Raw genomic sequence first — 20,811 nt, forward strand, 5'->3', positions numbered from 1 at the left:
ATAGATCTGCCAAGGTTGAATGGCTGAATAGACTTGATGGGTTGAATGGTCTAATTCTTCTCCTCTCACTTTTGACCCTATGAACACACTCATAATCAGACTGGGACTTTGCTTCTGGACTATTGCACACCTCCTATTAACACAAAACAAACATGCACAGCGATAGAGTTGCTGCCTTACAGCGCCAGAGACCCGGATTCCATCCTGACTACGGGTGTTGTCTGTATGGGGTTTGTACATTCTCCCTGTGACCTGTGTGGGGCTTCTCCGGGTGCTCCGGTTTCCTCCCACATTCCAGAGACATGCAGGTTAGTAGGTTAATTTTGGCTTGTAAACTGTCTCTCTCGTGTAGGATAGGATTAGTGTGCGGGGATCACTGGTCGGTGTGGTCTCGTTGGGCTGAAGGGACTGTTTCCATTTTATTTAATTCACATGTTTAATCAATAATGTTTTATTATTAATGTTTAATGTTTTATGTATCATTCCTAACTGTCACTGTATGTCATGTTGTCACTTGTGGGCAGAGTACCAAGGCAAATTCCTTGTATGTGAATACTTGGCCAAAAAACGTATTCATTCATTCATTAAAAATACCCACTGACTTGGCCTCCACAGCCGTCTGTGGCAATGAATTCCACAGTTACCATCCTCAGAATAAAGAAATTCCTCCTCATCTCCTACCGAAAGGTACGTCCTTTAATTCTGAGGCTGTGGCCTCTAGTCCTGGACTCTCCCACTAGTGGAAACATCCTCTCCACATCCACTGAATCCAGGCCTTTCATTATTTTTATTTGGTAAGTTTCAATGAGGTTGCCCCTCATCCTTCTAAACTCCAGCGAGTACAGGCCCAGTGCCGTCAAACGCTCATCATATGTTACCCCACTCATCCCCGGGATCATTCTCTGTGAATCGATTCTTCACGTCTGGGAGGCTGACTTCACCTGTATCTTGTCGCTCCATCCTGCAAAGTATCGGAATGTTTGGATGGACATTCCAACGTGGGTCTTCAGGGCTAGTGTGTAAACAGCGCCGGAATCGATGGCTTCTATCGTGGCGAGTTCCTCCTGGTGCTCTTCCATCAGATCTGCCAGTCTGTAGTTAAATACATCCAACATTGGACCATTACAACTGTGGTTTAGTTTAATTTATTGGCACATGTACCGGGGTACAATGAAAAGCTTTTGTTGCGTACCATACAGTCAGCAGAAAGACAATACATGATTATAATCGAGCCATTTACAGTGTACAGATACATGATAAGGGAATAACATTTAATGCAAGGTAAAGCCAGCAAAGTCTGATCAAGGGTCACCAATGAGGTAGATAGTAGTTGAGAACTGCTCTCTGGTTGTGGTAAGATGATGTGTGGAGCCTCCCATTCACCACCTTGCTGTCAAGTGCTCTTACAATGAGCTATCACCCCTACCCTGGCGTGCGAGCATGGAACTGCACTGGCAGATTTGACCAGATCATAATTTAGACCAAGATTCCTACCCATCTGCGGAGCCACTGCCTCACAGCTCGTGATGAAGGTTCAATGCTGCCCCTTGGATGCTGCGTTGTGTTTGCACAATTCCCCAGGTCTTCCCGTAGTAAACACTGCCCAGCCCATCATCGGCTCTGACCTTCCTTCTATCGAGGGGATTTATCGCAGTCACTGCCTCAAAAAGGCTGGCAGTGTCATCAAAGACCCACACCATCCTGGCCACACACTCATCTCCCTGCTACCTTCAGGTAGAAGGTACAGGAGCCTGAAGACTGCAACAACCAGGTTCAGGACTAGCTACTTCCCCACAGCCATCAGGCTATTAAACCTGGCTCGGACAAAACTCTGATTATTAATAACCCATTATCTGTTATTTGCACTTTATCAGTTTATTTATTCATGTGTGTATATATTTATATTATGGTATATGGACACACTGATCTGTTTTGTAGTAAATGCCTACTATGTTCTGAAGCAAAGCAAGAATTTAATTGTCCTATACAGGGACACATGACAATAAACTCACTTGAACTTGAACGCCCCCCTGAGACCCTGACCGATTCCATCTTAGTTCTAGATCCCAACCGGAAGAAATGCATCTCTGTTTTGTATAACTTGTTAGGGTCGGTTATATTGAAACCTCATACCTCATTAAAAGCTGTGTGGGAGGGCGAGCTGAATACGAAACTAACAGACCAGCAATGGGACTCTGCCTTGGATTTGATCCATTCTTCCTCCATATGTGCCCGTCATGGCCTAATCCAATGCAAAGTCCTTCACAAAGTCCACTACACAAATGCAAGATTATCTAGAATTTACCCCGCTGTTAGGGACACATGCAACAGATGTAATCAATCCCTTGCCAACCATAGCCATATGTTCTGGTCTTGCCCTAAGCTAGCGGCCTTTTGGAGGAGTGCTTTCAACGTGATAAGCAGAGCCTATGGCCAGACTATTCCACCAAACCCACTGTCAGCCATTTTCGGTACCCCTCCCAACACCAACCTCTCTGTTGCGGTGAAACGGGTCCTAGCTTTTACAACCTTGTTAGCCCGGAGACTGATCTTGCTTAACTGGAGGCTCACCTGTCCCCCGACACACGCCCGCTGGATTAAGGAGGTGCTTTACAATTTAAAGCTTGAAAAACTTAGGTTCTCTCTCAAAGGCTCTACCAAGACATTCCTAGATATATGGAACCCTTTCTTGGAACTTGTTAACTCTCTCAACTTGTCCCCGGACTCGGAAGAGGACTGAGTGCTCTCCACCATTGTTCTGCTCTACTGCAGCTGCTCTCCCCTTAACCCCCCCCCCCTCCCCACACTTATTTATTTAATTACTTACTTATTTACTGTTATTAGTGACCCCTTTTTTTTATTTTTTATTTAATTTAAATTTTTATTTTTTTATTAGTACTTTTTGTTTAGTTTATCTTACCATATTTGTGTGGATGTGTATGTATGTGAGTGTTGTTTGTCCCCGTTTGGTTCCGACCTGATTCGGGTGGGTTGAAGGTGGGTAAGGGTAAGGGCTTTGAGGATCGCTTACATACTGTTGCACAATTATGCCTTGACTGTCACTGTCTGTTATCATTGTATGTATGCAAATTGCTGTGAAATTCAAATAAAAAGATTTAAATGAACTTGAACTTGAACTTGTGTCCCGCAGACATGCATGATTGGCGGGTTAATTAGCAGGTGTAAATATCCCCTGGTGTGTAAGGTCTGGGGGACCCAGTGGGGGCCGAGGGGCGTTGGATGCTGCCTGGTCATCACGCTACCACCAGAAGACATCATTTATGCAACATGGTGTCACAGGGCACAGAAACAGGCCCTTCAGCCCTGCTTGCCATACTGACCAAGATGCAACATTTAAACTCATTCTATTTCCCCACGTTTAGCCCATATGTCTCAAAAACTTTCTTATCCATGTACCAACAGGCTTTTAAATATTCTTATATTCCACCTGTCTATATAGGAACCAGTAGTGTGAAGCCAAATTTGGATTAATTTTCAAGATGGCACCAGTGAGCACATGAGACTTTCAGATTAAAGGGAAATGGGGGTGGAGGGGGGGTTATAAAGACCGGGCAACAACATGAAAGTGAGGTCTTATTTATCAGTGGTGAGGTTGAGGGTCTGTAGAGGACATTGCTGCACCTTCTTGTCTTTGCATTTCCACCATTACTGTCATCAAAAAGGCACGCAAGCACTGGGCATTTAGCGTAGGACAGAGTTTGCTCACTGCCTGGTATGGATCCTAATGCCCCTGTCCCACTTAGGAAACCTGAATGGAAACCTCTGGAGACTTTGCGCCCCACCCAAGGTTTCCGTGCGGTTCCCGGAGGTTGCAGGTGGTTGCCGGAGGTTGGTGGTTGCCGGAGTGGAAGCAGGTAGGGAGACTGACAAAAATCTACGGGAACCGCACGGAAACCTTGGGTGGGGCGCAAAGTCTCCAGAGATTTCCGTTCAGGTTTCCTAAGTGGGACAGGGGCATTAACCACCCAGTCAATCCCATTTCCTGCTGTTTCATTCACCACCAACTTCCAAATCAACAAGAACTAGAGGAGGTAGCTTACGATCAACCCAGCGGCATGAATATTGATATTTTTAACTACAAGTAACCCTTGCATCCCCTCTCTCTCTCCGTCCCTCCCCCACCCTAATCATCGTACTAGTTTCACTGTCGCCCTGCTGTGTTTCACTGTCTGTATAACTCGTTATCACCTTCTCCAAAGCCAACTATGGATCATTGTGGGCTCCACCTTTCCTTCATCATCGTTACTTTTTGCCTATCTTTCATTCATTTGTTTTACATCTCTCTATATCACCGCCTATATATCTCTCGTTTCCCTTTCCCCCAACTCTCAGTATGAAGAAGGGTCTCGACCTGAAATGTCACCAATTATTTTTCTCCGGAGATGCTGCCTGACCCGCTGAGTTACTCCAGTTTTTTCGTATTTCTTTTCCATTTGTATGATGACCAGGTTTATAGCTGGAAAAGAATGAGGAAGCACTTACTTGTACAACAGTCTCCCTCTGTCTCTCGCGTTCATCTTCCCCCACTGTCCGTTCTCATATGCGTCTTTGGCTGCGGCCACTGCTTTATCAACATCAGCCACTGATGAATAGGACACTTCGCAGATCACCTGTGGGGGGGGGATGCGTGGAACAATGAAGTCAATAACTCCTCAGACCAACATCCTTGTATGTTTATAGATTGTTAGACACTGGTAGACCCACCATTAGAGGCCGAGCGCGTGGACCGCACGCTGCCTACAGCGGTGGAGGACACCACGGTTACGCTTGGTCAGGCCGACCCTGCAACGCCGCCAGGAGAACAGACTTTCATGGTCAGGTCAAGGTCCCTGAACTTACAACAACTGGGACTTGAAAGTGGCTCCAAACTAGCGACTCTGTGCGCTGTCCCCGTGTACGACTGCTACACACTTGTACTGTATCTGTGTTGCTTATCTACGATGTATCTACGTGCTCATGTATCGTGATACTTGTACTGAACTGTGTACAACAATGAATTTCACTGTGTTTAAGAAGGAACTGCAGATGCTGGAAAATCGAAGGTAGACAAATAAGCTGGAGAAACTCAGTGGGTGCAGCAGCATCTATGGAGCGAAGGAATTAGGCGACGTTTCGGGCGTTACCTATTTCCTTCGCTCCATAGATGCTGCTGCACCCGCTGAGTTTCTCCAATGAATTTCCCTGTACCTCGCTCAGTACATGTGACAAATAAAGCATCATAACCATAACAGAATCAGTCATTTATGAAAGTGAAATCAAAACAAAGAATGCTGGAAACACTCAGCAGATCAGGCAGCATCTGCGGAGAGAGGAAGAGCCTGGCCTCAGTGACCTTTTCATCAGTGATCTTCCGACCTGAAAAGTTAACCATCTCTTGCTCCACAGATGCTGCCCAGTCTGCTGCGAATCCCCAGCATTTTCTGTTTTCATTTCAGCGTTGTGGAAGGTGCCGATTGCTTCTGTATTTCAGGTCCATATTTCTGCAATCTCATTGATGTATGGTGGGGGATATTGCTGCAGCTGATAAACCTGTTGTAACTGGACAAATACCATGTAGTATTAACTTGGTAAATGTGAGAGAGGTCAGTGCAGAGGGATGGGACCACATGTTTGATCCCAAAACTATTTACCTCTGCCGGAAGGTGGGAAGAGGTGAGCGCTTCTCAAACATCCCGTGATTATTGAGGAAATATGGGTATAAAAAATAACAAGCCATAACGTACTAACGATCTGGGAAGGGATGTGACAATGGTTGATTAGTTGAATCAAAAGGATGTTCCCTTATAAACATGGACTGGGGTCTGTCCTGGGGTTGGAGAAGAAGTAATTGTGTTTATACAGAAGACTCTCTGAAAGGGATGACGCTGGTCATATGGGCGGCACGGCACGGTGGCGCAGCGGTAGAGTTGCTGCCTTACAGCGCCAGAGACCCGGGTTTAATTCTGACCACAAGTGCTGTCTGTACCGAGTTTGCATGTTCTCCTGGTGACCTGAGAGGGTTTTCTCCGGGAGCTCTGGATTCCTTCCACACTCCAAAGACATACAGGTTTTATGGCAAATTGGCTTGGTAAATTGTCCCTAGTGTGTGTGTAGGATAGTGTTATTATGCGGGGGTTGCTGGTAGGCACGAACTTGTTGGGCCGAAGGGCCCACTTCTACGCTGTATCTCTAAACTAAAGGTTAGACTACAATAACCACCGTACAAATAATAATGTTAAGTCTTCCAGGATGTTCATCTCGGTGACTTCACGAGGTATGCTCAAACACCACAACAAAAATATCACATCTGACAAATTATTGGGGTGAGCGGGGGGGAGATAGGAGGGAATAGGGGGGGAGATAGGAGGGAATAGGGGGGGTGAAGGTCCCACAACACCCGCTTTGAAATGCCCATTTATGTTGCCACCTGGATGAGTTTCACTGACGGAGCAGGTACTCACTGATCCATCTGTGGGATTGATGGTCTTGTAGGTCTTTCCGTCATCGGAATCGGTAAACCTGCCGTCAATAAAGCACTGGTGGGGCATCTTCACAGTCATGTCATTCACATCCATTGTAACCTTGAAGCAATTAGAGGCAAATACCTCAGGTTACCACAAGTACCACCCAGCAGCATTGGGAGAAACTCCCTCCTTTACACAATTTCTGAAACAATCCAAAACTGATCAGGAGTCTGAAAACCCCAGACCTTACAATGCAAGATTCACTGGATGAATATAATACATGCAATTAGAATTGTTTTAATCCAAGATATTTTTGGATTTTGTTAAGGATGTCAGTATTGACATTTCGGTTTGTTTATTTGATCACTGTCAAGATATGACAAAGCCAACATTGACGGGTGCTGTCTGTACAGAGTTTGTACGTTTTCCCTGTGAGCATGTGGGCTTTTCCTCACACTCTAAAGACATACTGGCTTGTAAGTAAATTGGCTTTGGTAAAAATGATAAATTGTTCCTCGTGTGTGTAGCATAGTGTTAGTGTGCTGGTCAGTGCAGACTCGGTGGGCCGAAGGACCTGTTTCTGCACTGTATCTCTGTAGTGTAGTGTAGACCAGCTACACTAGTCCCACTATTCCTGCTTTTGGCCCCAAACCTGTCCTATCCACTGTAACTAAACTATCCATCCCTAATTACTCCTTGGCTGAGAGGTCTTGTGGGTCGGGGACAGTTCGAATTTGAATGAACTCACAGGTGGGTCACTCATTTTGTTCTTTGAACATGTTTGGGGCACCATGTTAAAGGAAAGATGTTGTCAAGCTGGAAAGGGTTCAGAGAAAATGTACCAGGATCCTGCCAGGACTCAAGTGTCTGAGCTACATACATACACAACATACAATTCAATTTATTGTCATTTGGACCCCTTGAGGTCCAAACGAAACGTCGTTTCTGCAGCCATACATTACAAAACAAAAAGACCCGAGACACAACACAGTTTACATAAACATCCATCACATCGCTGTGATGGAAGGCAAAAAAAACCTTATCTCTCCACTGCACTCTCCCCCCCGATGTCAGAGTCAAAGTCAAAGTCAAAGCCCCCGGCTGGCGATGGCGATTGTCCCGTGGCCATTAAAGCCACGCCGGGTGATGCAAGGTTGCGCACCGGGTCTTGTTGTTAGAGCCCCCGGCGTGCGCTCGCAGAGTCCCGCAGCCATTCCAAGCCGCGCGGGGCGATGGTGTAAGGCCCCGCTCAGGTGCTCTTCAACACCGCAACTCGGGCGGGAGAAGTCGCCGTTGCGGAAGCCCCGAAAAGCGGTCTCCCAGCAGGGGCTCCCGGTGCCGCCGTCCGCCAAACCCGCAGTTGCAGCCTCCGAATCTCCGGGGGTCGGGTGGCAGCAGCGCTCCACCACAGCTCCACCCGCTCCGGACTCGGCCAGCCCCGTGGACGTGAGTAGTCGGCAGCTCCGCAGCTGGAACCCCAGGTCGTTCCTGTCGGAGGCCACTCCACGTTGCAGCTCCAACGACAACGGAGACCCGAAAAAAAAAAGGTTGGGTCTCCCGTGCAGGGAGAGATTTTAAAATTACCCCCACCCCACCCCCACACACATACCCCAACAAAAAAATAACAAAAACTACATAAAAACGAGACAGAAAATAAAAAAACACAGACGGACTGCAGAGGCCGCTGCTGACAAGAGTCGCGCCGCCCAGCTACAGGGAGAGGCTGAGCAGGCTGGGACTCTATTCCTTAGAGTGTACAAAATCATGACAGGACTAGAACGGGCAGATGCACAGAGTCTCCTGGCCATAGTGGTGGAGTCGAGAACCAGAGGATATAGTTTTAAGGTGAGGGGGGAAAGATTTAATAGGAAAAAGATTTAATAGGAAATTCCTCGTATGTTGCAAAACATATTCGGCTAATAAAGTATTATTGTGATTGTGACCCTGAGGGGTGACTTTTTTACATAAAAGTCGGTCGATGCATGGAACAAGCTGCCGGAGGAGGTAGTTGAGGCAGGTTCATGGATAGGACAGGTTTGGGGCCAAAAGCAGGAATAGTGGGACTAGTGTAGCTGGGTCATGTTGGTTGGTGAGGGCCTGTTTAAACACTGTATCACTCTAAAAAACAGACCTGTTCTTCCAGTCAGGGGAACAGGTTTTCTCCCCTGAAGGTCATTAGTCATCAGAGAGTGTAAATAACAACCCTCTGGTTCTGTGGTCACCGTTCACAAGGTCAGCTGCTTTTAAACTTGCTGATTTCATTGCATTTACATTCAGTCCACAGGTGACAGTGAGCTATTTACTCACACCTGTTGATTAATGGTCTCAGCCTCGGTAACCATGCCCATGTTAGGTGTTTGCTGAAAGGATGTGTGGGATTTACAGTGCAAAGTCGATTAAGCCAAGGTGGTCTTGAGATAGGGAGAGCAGAGTGGAAGAACAGGACAAAAACTTTTCACCTCTCGTGGTCAGAAGGGAATCTGGTTCACAATAGCCACGGCTTGAGTAACCAAAGAGCATTCATGAGATTACTGGTTCAAACCTCAAATGTTTCTTCCTCACTTGGTGCAGCGGTAGAGTTGCTGCCTTACAGCGCAAGAGACCCGGGTTCGATCCTGACAACGGGTGCTGTCTTTAAGGAGTTTGTACGTTCTCCCGTGACCTGTGTGGGTTTTCCCCGAGTGCTCCCACACTCCAAAGACGTGCAGGTTTTAGACTAATTAGCTTGGTAAAAAAATGAATGGGATGATGCTAGTGTGCAGGGCGATCGCTGGTTGACATGGATTCGTTGGGCCCAGGAGGGGAACTCGTTATTAAAACATGGAGGGGACGGGGGACACAATTTTTTGGCTGTTTCTCTGCGCTGGCTGTGGGCCTGGGGGTACAGCTCGCGTCTGACTCCCGACCTCTCTGGCCACCCGTGGGGGGGCACTTGGGACAGCGCCGGAGACCCGGTCGGGATCGATCCTGCCTGTGGATGAGGCGCAGGTCTGTGGATGAGGCGCAGGTCTGTGCCACGTCTCCCTCCTCCAATCGCCGCGCTCTATCCTCAGTCCCACCCCCCCCCCCCCCCCACACTCCTCCCACCTCCAATCATCGCACCCTCGATCATCAGTCCCACCTCCACTGCCTCGCGGAAAGAATCGGGATTACAAAAACTTGGGGGGGATGTCCCCCACCTCTCAAAACATGGAGTGGACGTGTCCCCTCTGACCCCCCCGGGTTTTCCGCCCCTGGTTGGGCCGAAGGGCCTGTTTCCGCGCTGTATCTCTAAACTGAACTAAACTTCCTGTCAGGTTTAGAAGGGAAGAACAGGACTCGTTTCTATCCTGGAAAACACAGCACATTAGTTTCACTCACTTTTCTGTAATGTCAACTGCTTAAGTAGAAAGCCTCACAGCTCCACGGTTCCAGCTTTGCCCTGGACCTTGTTTACTGTCTGTGTGGAGTTTGCACATTCTCCGTGTGACCATGCGGGTCCATGACTCTGGGTGTTTACCCATTGTACCACCACATCCCAATGACGTGAAATTAGGTGGGTTGAGTTGCCACCATAACCTATTCTTAGTGTCTGTGAGTGGCAGGAGAATAGGATGGGGTTGTGTAGGTGAGAGGCAGAGTGGTTTACAGGGAAATGGGATAGATGGGACCGTACCAAGAGACTCGATGGACTGAATATCCAGATCCTACACCATGGGATATACAAATAACATAAATAATACTAATAATATTGATAATATGAATAAGGGGAACTTTTCAAGTCATTACTTGATTTGAAGTACGTTATAACCTTTCAAAAAGTTCAAAAATCGTGATTCGAACAGCTGGAACATGGAATACAGCACAGGAACAGCCCACAATGTTTGTGCCATAAACGACACCTTGTTGAACTGATCACATCTGCCTCCACGTGATCCAAACCTCTATTCCCTGCACTTCCATGAGCCGATCTAAAAGCCTGTTAAATGCCACGATCGTATCTTCCTCCATCATCAACCTTGGCAATGCCATGCTGGCCTCCACCACCATCTGTAGAAAGAACCCCATTAAACTTTCTCCCTCTCACCTGTTAGCTATGCTCTCTAGTGATGGACATTTCCACGCTGGGAAAAGGTTCTGAGCGTCTATCTATAATTTTATATGCAAGCATCATCTCCCCTCAAACAAGAGAGAGAGAAAGCAAAGGTTACTTGAAGTTAGAGAAATTAATCTTCATACCGCTGGGGTGTAAGCTGCACAAGCAAACTATGAGGTGCTGTTCCTCCAATATGCATTGGGCCTCACTCTGACAGTGGAGGAGGCCCAGGACAGAAAGGTCAGTGTGGAAATGGGAGGGGGTTAAAGTGTTCAGCAACCGGGAGATCGCATAGTCTATGTATCACAAACAGCAGAGGTTCTAGCACAGATTTCTGTGGAACTCCATTGGTCACAGACCAGCCTGAATATCCACCTTCCACCATAACTCTCTGTCTTCTATGAATAAGCCAGTTCTGAATCTACAGAACCAAGTCATTGTGAATCCCGTACATCTTAATCTTCTGGATCAGTCTACCATGAGGGACCTTATCAAAAACCTGACTAAAATCCACGTGTACAACATCCACCGCCCTACCTTCATCAATCTCTTTCGTCAACTCTTCAAAAAAATCAATCAAGTTAGTGAGACACGGTGCAAGCCATGCTGGCCATCCCTGATTAACCCATTCTCTTCCAAATGGCAGTAAATCCTATGTCGATGAATTCCCTCCATTAATTTCCCCACCACTGATGTGAGGCTCACCGGCCAAGAGTTCCCTGGATTCTCTTCCCTTCATAAACAAAGGGACAACATTTGCCACTTTCCAGATCTCCAGTCCTCGCCTGGGACTAGAGAAGAAACAAAGATCCTCGTCATGGCCTCTGCAATCTCCTCTCTTGCCTCTGTCAGTAACCTGGGATAGATCCCATCAGGGCCTGGGGACTTATCCACATGAATGTTCTTCAAGAGCCCCAGCAACAACGTCTTCTCAATCTCTCAACTGCCCGAGCAGTGTGTATTCTCCACACTGATCTCACTGTTCTCCACGTCCCTCTGCTCGGCGAATGCCGACTCGTTTAGTGCCTCACCTACATCCTCCGACTCCAAGCATACATTTTCTCCTACCTTCTCCCTCGTCACCCTCTTAACATATCTATGGAATGCCTTGGAGTTTTCCTTAATCCGTCTTGCTAATTATCTGAAGAAGGGTTTCGGCCCGAAACGTCGCCTATTTCCTTCGCTCCATAGATGCTGCTGCACCTGCTGAGTTCCTCCAGCAATTCTGTGTACCTTTGCTAATTACATTACATGGCCCGTTCTGGTCCTTCCAATCGCCAGCTTGAGTTCTTATCTACTCGCTTTATATTCTTTATAAGCCTCATCTCATGCTACCTTCTTAAACATAGAAACATAGAAAATAGGTGCAGGAGTAGGCCATTCGGCCCCTCGAGCTAGCACCGCATTTTAATATGATCATGGCTGATTGCCCAAAATCAGTACCCCATTCGGGCTTTTCCCCCATATCCCTTGATTCCTTCAGCCCTCAGAGCTAAATCTAACTCTCTCCAAAAAAAAATACAGTGAAATGGTCTCCACTGGCAGAGAATTCCACAGATTCACAACTCTGGGTGAAAACGTTTTTCCTCATCTCAGTGCTATTATACGCTTCCTTGATCTTCATGACCAAGTTTACAACCTCCTTGGTCATCCATAGTTCCCTTACTTTGCCGTTTTTATCCCTCCTCCTCACTGGAACATGCTGACTCCCACATGTCCTCTGTGGATTTACCCAATAACAATTGCTCCTAATCTACCCGCTTTAGCTCCTGCCTAATGACATTGTAATCTGCCTTGCCCCAATTAAGTACCTTCCCCCAACATTCAGATCCGTCCCTATGCAAAACAATCTTAAAACTTATCGAGTTGCGATCACTATCCCAAAATTCTTCTTCCACCACAGAAAGATTCATCCTCAGGTCTCCATGCTGAATACCAAGAGACCGATCTCTCTGAGAACTTCACACATCCTTATATCAGGTATTCTGGAGTCAAAAGATGAATGATAACACCTTGCTACTTACATAATCCACCTGCAACTCTTCCTCTTCGTCCTCACCTCTCAGCTTCCGCACAACCATCTGAATGAAATCTTCAAACTTTGGTGCCATGTAAACATCTTCGTTCTGTAGCTGCAGACTACTGCATTTCTGTTTGATTTCCTCCACCAACCTAGGTAGGGGACAATGACACAGCTCATTTGGAAGCCCAGTTGGAAAGGAGATGATCTCTTGAGAACTAAAGGTTTTCAAAGTGACCAAAATGCAACTAGCCTTCATCAGCACACTTCCAATTACTCATGACGTTCCTCATTCATCTCTGCTACTCACGATATAAAGGATAACTGCTGGTTAAAAATGAATGGTCCAATAGGTGGTGCAGTGGTAGAGTGGTGCAGTGGTAGAGTGGAAGAAGATTGAACGTTTTTTTGCCTTCCATCACAGTGAGGAATGTGGGGTGTGATGTTTGGTGGATTGTGTGGGGTGGGAAGACCCGTTGCTCCTCCTGTGCAGCAGGTGGCACTGCACAGGACAAGGGGAGATGTTTTGTATATAGTTTTCTCCTGTCTGTGTGTGTGTGTGGGTGGGTGCAGCCATTTTGAGTTGTCTTGCTGCCAGCATTGAGTAAAGCATTAAAGACTTCTGTTGTAAATTGAAGACTCTCAAGTTTTGTGCAGACCTAGAAACCGAGCACGAAATGGGGGAGTCGCTGTGGTGGATGTTCATGATAAACATTTATTTGGGTGTTTTGTTGCTCTTTATTGGAACGACTGAATGGCAAATCAAATACCTCGTGTGTTGTAAAACATACTTGGCTAATAAAGTATTATTATGATTATAATTATGATTACAATGCCAGGGACTCGGGTTCCATCCTGGCCATGGGTGCTGTCTGTACATAGTTTGCACGTTCTCCCCGTGACTGTGTGGGTTTTCTCCGGGAGCTCCGGTTTCCTCCCACACTCCAAAGACATACAGGTTTGTAGATTAATTGGCTTGTGTAAATTGACCCTCGTGTGTAGGATAGTGCACAGGCACGGGGTGGTCGGCGTGGACTCAGTGAACAAAAGGGCCTGCTTCCATCGTGTGTCTCTAAAGTCGAGTTTATTTTATGGAGCAAATAAATAAATGATCACTTCTGCCACATTTAACCACGTTTGCAATAATTTGCCCAACCTGCTCACGCCAACCAACATGTCCCATCTACACTAATCCCACACCTGCCTGCATTTGGTCCATGTCCCTCTAAACCTGTCCTATCGCTCCATGTACCTGGCTAAATGTTTCTTAAACGTTGCGATAGTCCCTGCCTCAACTACCTCCTCCAGCAGCTCGTTCCACACACCCTTTGTGGGAAAAAGTTACCTCTCAGGTTCCTATAAAATCTTTCCTCCCTCACCTGACCCTATGTCCTCTGGTTCCTGACCCGATCTATTCCTCTCACAATTTTGTACACCTCACGTAGATCACCTCTTATCCTCTTGCGCTCCGTGGAATCAAGTCCCAGCCTGCTCAACCTCTCCCTTTAGCTCAGGCCCACTGAGTCCTGGCAACATCCTCGTAAATCTTCTCTGCTCCCTTCCCCGCTTGAAGTTTGCAAGTTATGTTTTCATGGTCAGCAATGCCCATATCCACTTAAACACACATATTAACTGAAGAAGGAAATTACCTGACCACATCCATGGAAGCTGCTCCCGATTTGAAAAAGTCTGTCGAGTCTTCGATGGCAGAAACGTTGCTCAGAATTGATTTCCAGATCGCCTGGAGCACATTAAAAAAAACATGTGAACATTTAAGAAAATAAACTTCCATTCTGAAGCAATGAATCACAGGAATACAGTTTGTCTTTCAGGGAATGTCTTTAGGGAACGTTTTGCGCCTCATCATCCATTAATTTCAATAAGTTCAGTCGACTGTAACTCTACTACAGTGCAAAGTCTTGCATTTGGATAAACTAGTACAGGTCCTAGTAAATAGTAGAGCCCTGGGGAGTGTTGTAGAACACCCAGACCCAGGGTACAGGTAGAGCACTGATTTTCCAGCACTTTTGTTTCCAGAGACTTTCAGGATTATCCGTTTTGTCGGAACAGGTATTGGGGGCCCCCTGAGACACTGGCCCGCAAAGTTGGCTGCGGAGGTCGACAATGGGAACGGATCTGCTGGCTCCGGTTTAAACCGAAGACAGACACAAAAAGCTGGAGTAACTCAGCGGGTCAGACAGCATCTCTGGAGAAAAGGAATAGGTAACATTTCGGGTCGAGACCCTTCTTCAGACCTGAAACAACTGCCTCGACCCGAAACGTCACCCAATCCTTCTCTTCAGAGATGCTGTCTGACCCGCTGAGTTACTCCAGCTTTTTGTGTTTATCTTCGGTGTAAAGCAGCATCTGCAGTTCCTTCCTGCATTCTCTGTCATGTCCTGCCCTGGACAGTCGGCGTCAGGGATATGGGGAGAAGGCAGGAACGGGGTACTGATTGTGGATGATCAGCCATGATCACATTGAATGTCGGTGCAGGCTCAAAGGGCCACATGACCTACTCCTGCACCTATTGTCTATTGTTTATAACACGGCATACTGGAATGAATGATACATTTTTGTGTCTGTCTGCGTCTCATGGAGACACAGTTGGTGCTCGAATCATAAATTGCAACATGCTCAAGAATGTCAAGCTCACACGTTCTCACAAGCCACTCGGAGTGGGAACAAGAATTCCTTCACTTTTACCAGTAACAATGCAAAAATATATCAACGGGAGGCACCTCTCCTATTTCTTAAATTAATGTAGACAGTGGAAATAAATTAAAACTGGAAAAGTTCCCGATAACCTGATGATATGAACTTGCATATTATCGGGTCATACAGCACAGAAGCAGACCCTTCAGCCCTACTTGCCCATGCCGACCAAGATGTCCTGTATATGCTGGTCCCACCCGTCTGCCTTTGGACCATGTCCCTCTAAAACCTTGCTATCCAAGTGTCTTTTAGATGTTGTTATAGTACCTGCCTCAACTACCTCAAGAAGTACTTGAAAGTAGAAGTAGGATTCAAAGAAGAATTGAGGGAATTGGTGGTGGGTTGATTATCATTGCACAATTTATGTACAATAACTGTTTGTGTGTTGCCTGTGATGCGGCTGCAAGCAATATTTTCATTATACCCAAGTTCAAAAGTTGTAGGAGCAGGTGGGACGTGTAGATGGGATATGTTGGCCGGCATGGGCAAGTTGGGCCAAATGGCCTGTTTCTATGCTGTAGACTCCATGACTCTCAAATGCATCAATCTGACCTACTTTGTTTATTCAAATAATTTCTGGAAACCCAAATATTTTGGTATCAATTGCTAACTATCATCAAATTATTTCAAACAGTCAAAGAATATATAATGAAATGCTTGGATGAAGAGCATGGATTATTGCTATTCTGAAGTGGACCATGGATACAGAATGATCAGCCAGGGAGATGCCCAGCTACCTCACTTCCCTTAACTTCCTTTTATAGTTTAGAGATACAGCGCAGAAACAGGCCCTTCGGCCCACCAAGTCCGCATCCTAGCTCTACCCTACACACACTCAGGATAACTTTACAGTTACACCAAGCAACTAACCTAGATATTAGCCTCTTGGAGAAAATCCACGCAAGTCTCGGAGAGAACGTACAATCTCCGTACAGACAGCACCCGTAGTCAGGATTGAACCTGGGACTCTGGCACTGTAAGGCAGCAGCTCTACTGCTGCGCCACCGTGCCACCCTAAACTCTTCCCTAGTTGACTGCACTTGGTACAGTGGTAGGCCAAGGCCTCTCCTCCTCCTTCTCCGTTGTGACGATTTGGTAGCTTGAACAAATCGTCCTCAAAACAAGGTGACAGGAAACTGAACACACAAGACTGCCCGACATTGCGGCAAGAGTTCGTATGAACCACAGCTTACCTTTATATCTTCAGCAATTGTTTTCTCTTCATCAGTCAGTTCTACGGCGACTGTGTCACCGGTGGAGAAATATTTGGAGGCAGGGATCATTTTCCCGTCTTCAAACTGAAGGTTTCGAACCATCAGCTGCAATGGTCACAAAGAAAACAATCAGAGAGCTGCCTCCCGTCCAGCACATGAAAACCAAACACCATAGCCCAACTGCACCAGACCAATCTGCTCCCATTGATCAATACAAAGCAGTGTCTCACCGCATTCAGACTGAGTGGCTTGTTGAGACAAATAACATTGGCAGTCCAATCTGCAGAGTGGGCACATACAGTGATTACTGACCATGCCTTTACATTCCAACCCATCTACCATCTAACCCATCAGGTCTCGACCCAAAACGTCGCTGCATAGATGCTGCCTCACCCGCTGAGTTTCTCCAGCTTTTCTGTCGAGCTAGGACATACTGGAGCGTTTGTCGGCACTGGGCCTGTACTCGCTGGAGTTTAGAAGAATGAGGGGGGAACACAAAGGTTGGTTCATGTTGACAAGCACAAGTGATACTTAGAAAGAGCAAAATTACAAATGCCTGGATTAGAGGGTGCAGCTACAGGGAGAGGTTGGAGAGACTTGGATTGTTTTCTCTAGAATATTGGAGGTTGAGGGGAGATTGGATATAATTCTGAGAGGCATAGATAGGGTGGATCGTCATAACCTGTTTCCCCAGGATGGGAATGTCCAACACTCGAGGGCATATCTATAAAGTGTGAGTGTGAAAGTTTAATGGAAATGTGCGGGGCCTGGAATGCATTGCCAGGGGCAGATACAATAGTGGCATTAAAAGGCTTTTAGTTAGGCACATGGATAAGGCGATAGAGATATGGATCACGTAAAGATGAGATCGGTTGAACTTGGCATCATGTTTTGTGCAAACATCGTGGGACAAAGTGACCTTTCCTATCCTGTACTGGTCTGTGTTCTATGCACAGTAATTTACAGATCACTTTGTTGTGTTCCTTATATTTCCACACATAACTTTAGAAAAACCTTTCAAGATAAACCCATCAGCCGAGGACTGGCACTATCATCAGCTCCACAATCATTCGTTTATTTTGACTGCAACCACTTCACAGAAGAGTTGGTTGGCGAAGGTAACAAGGCCTGGCATTCCTCAGGACTCTGCTGCATTTCACACATGGACAACTGGTGGGAAATCCTCCACACCGTGAATTGGAGAGCTGAAACCTACCGTGTTTCCATCGTTGCCGAAGAGCACCAAGCCATTGTTGGTTACCAGGCCGGGTTTACCGGCTCCACTGATCTCCAGCGGCTGCCCTGAAGGTATGGCACCTTTGTACATGGATGATCCATACAGGGTGATGGGCTGAAAGGGAGGAGAAAGAACACACACCTGTTAATGGCTTTGACACAAGTGAACACTTGGCACAGTTCAGAGCCAACTCAGCAGCTCAGCTGCTACTCTCATGGGTATATAGGTTCTAGCACAATTAGGCCATTCGGCCCATTAAGTCTACTCCGCCATTCAATCAAGACTGATCTATCTTTCCTTCTGAACCTCATTCTTCTGCCTTCTCCCCATAACCCCTGACACCTGTACTAATCAAGAATCTATCAATCTCTGCCTAAAAAATATTTATTGACGGCCTCCACAGCTGTCTGCGGCAATTAATTCCACCGATTTACCACCCTCTAACTAAAGAAATTCCTCCTCATGTCCTTTCTAAAGGTACCTGCTTTTATTCTGAGGCTGTGCCCTCTGATCCTAGACTCTCCCACTAGTGGAAACATCTTCTCCTTATCCACTCTATCCAGGCCTATTCCTGTCACTATTCGGTACGTTTCAATGAGGTCCTCCCCCATCCTTCTAAACCAGCAAGTACAAGCCCAGTGCCTTCAAATGCTCATCATATGTTAACCCAATTATTCCTGGGATCGGTTTTGTAAACCTCCTCTGGACCCTCTCCAACGTCAGCACATCCTTCCTCAGATATGTGGCAAAAGAACTTTTCACAATATTCCAAATGCAGTCTGACCAGCGACTTATAGAGCCTCAGCGTTACATCCCTTTTTTTTTGTATTCTAGACCTTTTGAAATAAATGCTAGCATTGCATTTGCTTTCCTTACTACCGATTCAACTTGCAAATCAACTTTTTGGGAATCCTGCACCCGTACTCCCATGTCCCTTTGCACCTCCGATTTCTGAATCGGCTCCTCATTGAGAAAATAGTCTACACCTTTATTCCTTCTACCAAAATGAACGACTCCACACTTTGCTACGCCGTATTCCTTCTGCCACGTCTCAGCCCACTCTCCCAATGTTTTCATACTTCTGTACCTTTTGCCCGATGGGAGAGGGGAGAAGAGGGGGTGGTCGGGGTGAGACTGGAGAGGTATGGATTATTTCCCCTGGAGCAAAGGAAGCTGCTGGATGAACTGATCCTGAGCTGATTGGGATGTAAAATTATAAAGAGCAGCGATGGTGCAGGCAGTCAGAATATTTCCCCCATTGTATAAACAACAGGGCAAAGGTTAAAGTTGAATGGAGCGAGTTTTAAAGGTGATCCGAGGGATGACTTTTTTGTTTACACACAGACAGTTCAAACACGACGACAGTAAAAAATAAACATTTTGTAATTTTGCTCTTTCTAAGTATCACTTGTGCTTGTCAACATGAACCAACCTTTGTGTTACGAGAGCCTGGGGTTTGGCATGTGGTGCCCATTCGTGGTCGGCGCCTGTATCCTCCCAATGCTAACGATTACGTGTGCAAGTGAAAGGATATTATGATAAAGAAGGGATGAATATGGATCGGTGTCCGCTGGTGGCATTGACGTGATGGGCCCAGTGGCCTATTTGCCAACTGAATAACTCCATGGAGAGACGCAAAATGCTGCAGTAACTCAGCAGGTCTGGAGAAAAGGAAATGGCGACGTTTCGGGTCGAGACCCTTCAGCAGACTTCATCTCACTTCATCAGATGTCTCGACCCGAAACGTCACCTATTCCTCTCTCCAGAGATGCTGCCTGACCCACCGAGTTACTCCAGGTTTTTGTGTCAATTTTCGGTGTAAACCAGTATCTGCAGTTCTTTCTTACACACTGAAGAACTCCATGACAAGTTCAGTCATTTAGAAACATAGAAACATAGAAAATAGGTGCAGGAGTAGGCCATTCGGCCCTTCGAGCCTGCACCGCCATTCAATATGATCATGGCTGATCATCCAACTCAGTATCCTGTACCTGCCTTCTCTCCATACCCCCTGATCCCCTTAGCCACAAGGGCCACATCTAACTCCCTCTTAAATATAGCTAATGAACTGGCCTCAACTACCTTCTGTGGCAGAGAATTCCAGAGATTCACCACTCTCTGCGTAAAAAATTGATTTTCTCATCTCAGTCCTAAAAGATTTCCCCTTTATCCTTAAACTGTGACCCCTTGTTCTGGACTTCCCCAACATCAGGAACAATCTTCCTGCATCTAGCCTGTCCAACCCCTTAAGAATTTTGTAAGTTTCTATATTTGTAGGTAGTTACTGCAGTTATGGAGGAAAGCCAAGTTGTCATGATACTGCTCTGATGTCCTTGGATATGACAGTCATAGCCAAGGAAGGAGACAGTGGCAACATGATGCTCAATGTTCAAAGAAAAGGATAACAAGACCCAATTACAGACCCTTCAAGGAATTTTCAGAAACAATACTGAGAATAAAACACTCCACCTGAAGTATAGATGGACAAAGAATCAACACTGGCCAACCAAAACTAGGAAAAATGTCAATAGGTTACTTACATTTTCAATGACCACCTTCAAAGGGAATTGAATAAATGCCTTAAGGAGAAAAGGAACTGCAGCACTATGGGGAAAAGAACAGTATATCTGAAGTGTGGCCAACAGAACTGAACTTCAGAGGAGTTCAACAGACTCAAAAGCCAAATGGTGTCTATGTTTGTGTAAAAAGGAACTGCTGATGCTGGTTTATCCCAAAGACACAAATTGCTGGAGTAACTCAACAGGTCAAGCAGCATCTCTGGGGAATAAGGATGGGTGACATTTCGGGTCGGAACCCTTCTTCAGGCTGTTGAACAGTCTGAGGAAGGGTTCTGGGTCTGAGCCAAAACATCACCCATCCTTTTTGGATGAGTTTGCCGGAGTCACTCCAGCACTTTGTATCCATAATTGGTGTCTTTGCTAAGCTCTCAACTGCAAGATCTCTGAGCAATTAATGAATTACACATAGAGTCAAGATCAATTAAATGATGTTTGAATTATCTCAAAATCAGCAATGTAACTTTATTCACACAGATTAAAAATATTCAATCAATATTCATGGATGAA

General features: G+C 46.2%; 1 protein-coding gene across 1 annotated transcript in view; it reads right to left on the reverse strand.

Annotated features, from left to right (window-relative positions):
- The window catches only part of aldh1l2 (aldehyde dehydrogenase 1 family member L2), a 100,859-nt gene that overhangs the window by 26,969 nt on the left and 53,079 nt on the right, over positions 1-20,811 (reverse strand). Inside the window, exons 7-13 of the mRNA XM_033039370.1 lie at positions 17,705-17,839; positions 16,468-16,593; positions 14,209-14,300; positions 12,564-12,711; positions 6,462-6,581; positions 4,504-4,631; positions 942-1,092 (exon numbers count right to left, since the gene is read on the reverse strand). Coding sequence (XP_032895261.1) covers positions 942-1,092; positions 4,504-4,631; positions 6,462-6,581; positions 12,564-12,711; positions 14,209-14,300; positions 16,468-16,593; positions 17,705-17,839 — 900 coding nt within the window. The remainder of the gene's footprint in view (positions 1-941; positions 1,093-4,503; positions 4,632-6,461; positions 6,582-12,563; positions 12,712-14,208; positions 14,301-16,467; positions 16,594-17,704; positions 17,840-20,811) is intronic.

Source organism: Amblyraja radiata, chromosome 21, assembly GCF_010909765.2.
Source record: "Amblyraja radiata isolate CabotCenter1 chromosome 21, sAmbRad1.1.pri, whole genome shotgun sequence".
Lineage (NCBI taxonomy): Eukaryota > Metazoa > Chordata > Chondrichthyes > Rajiformes > Rajidae > Amblyraja > Amblyraja radiata.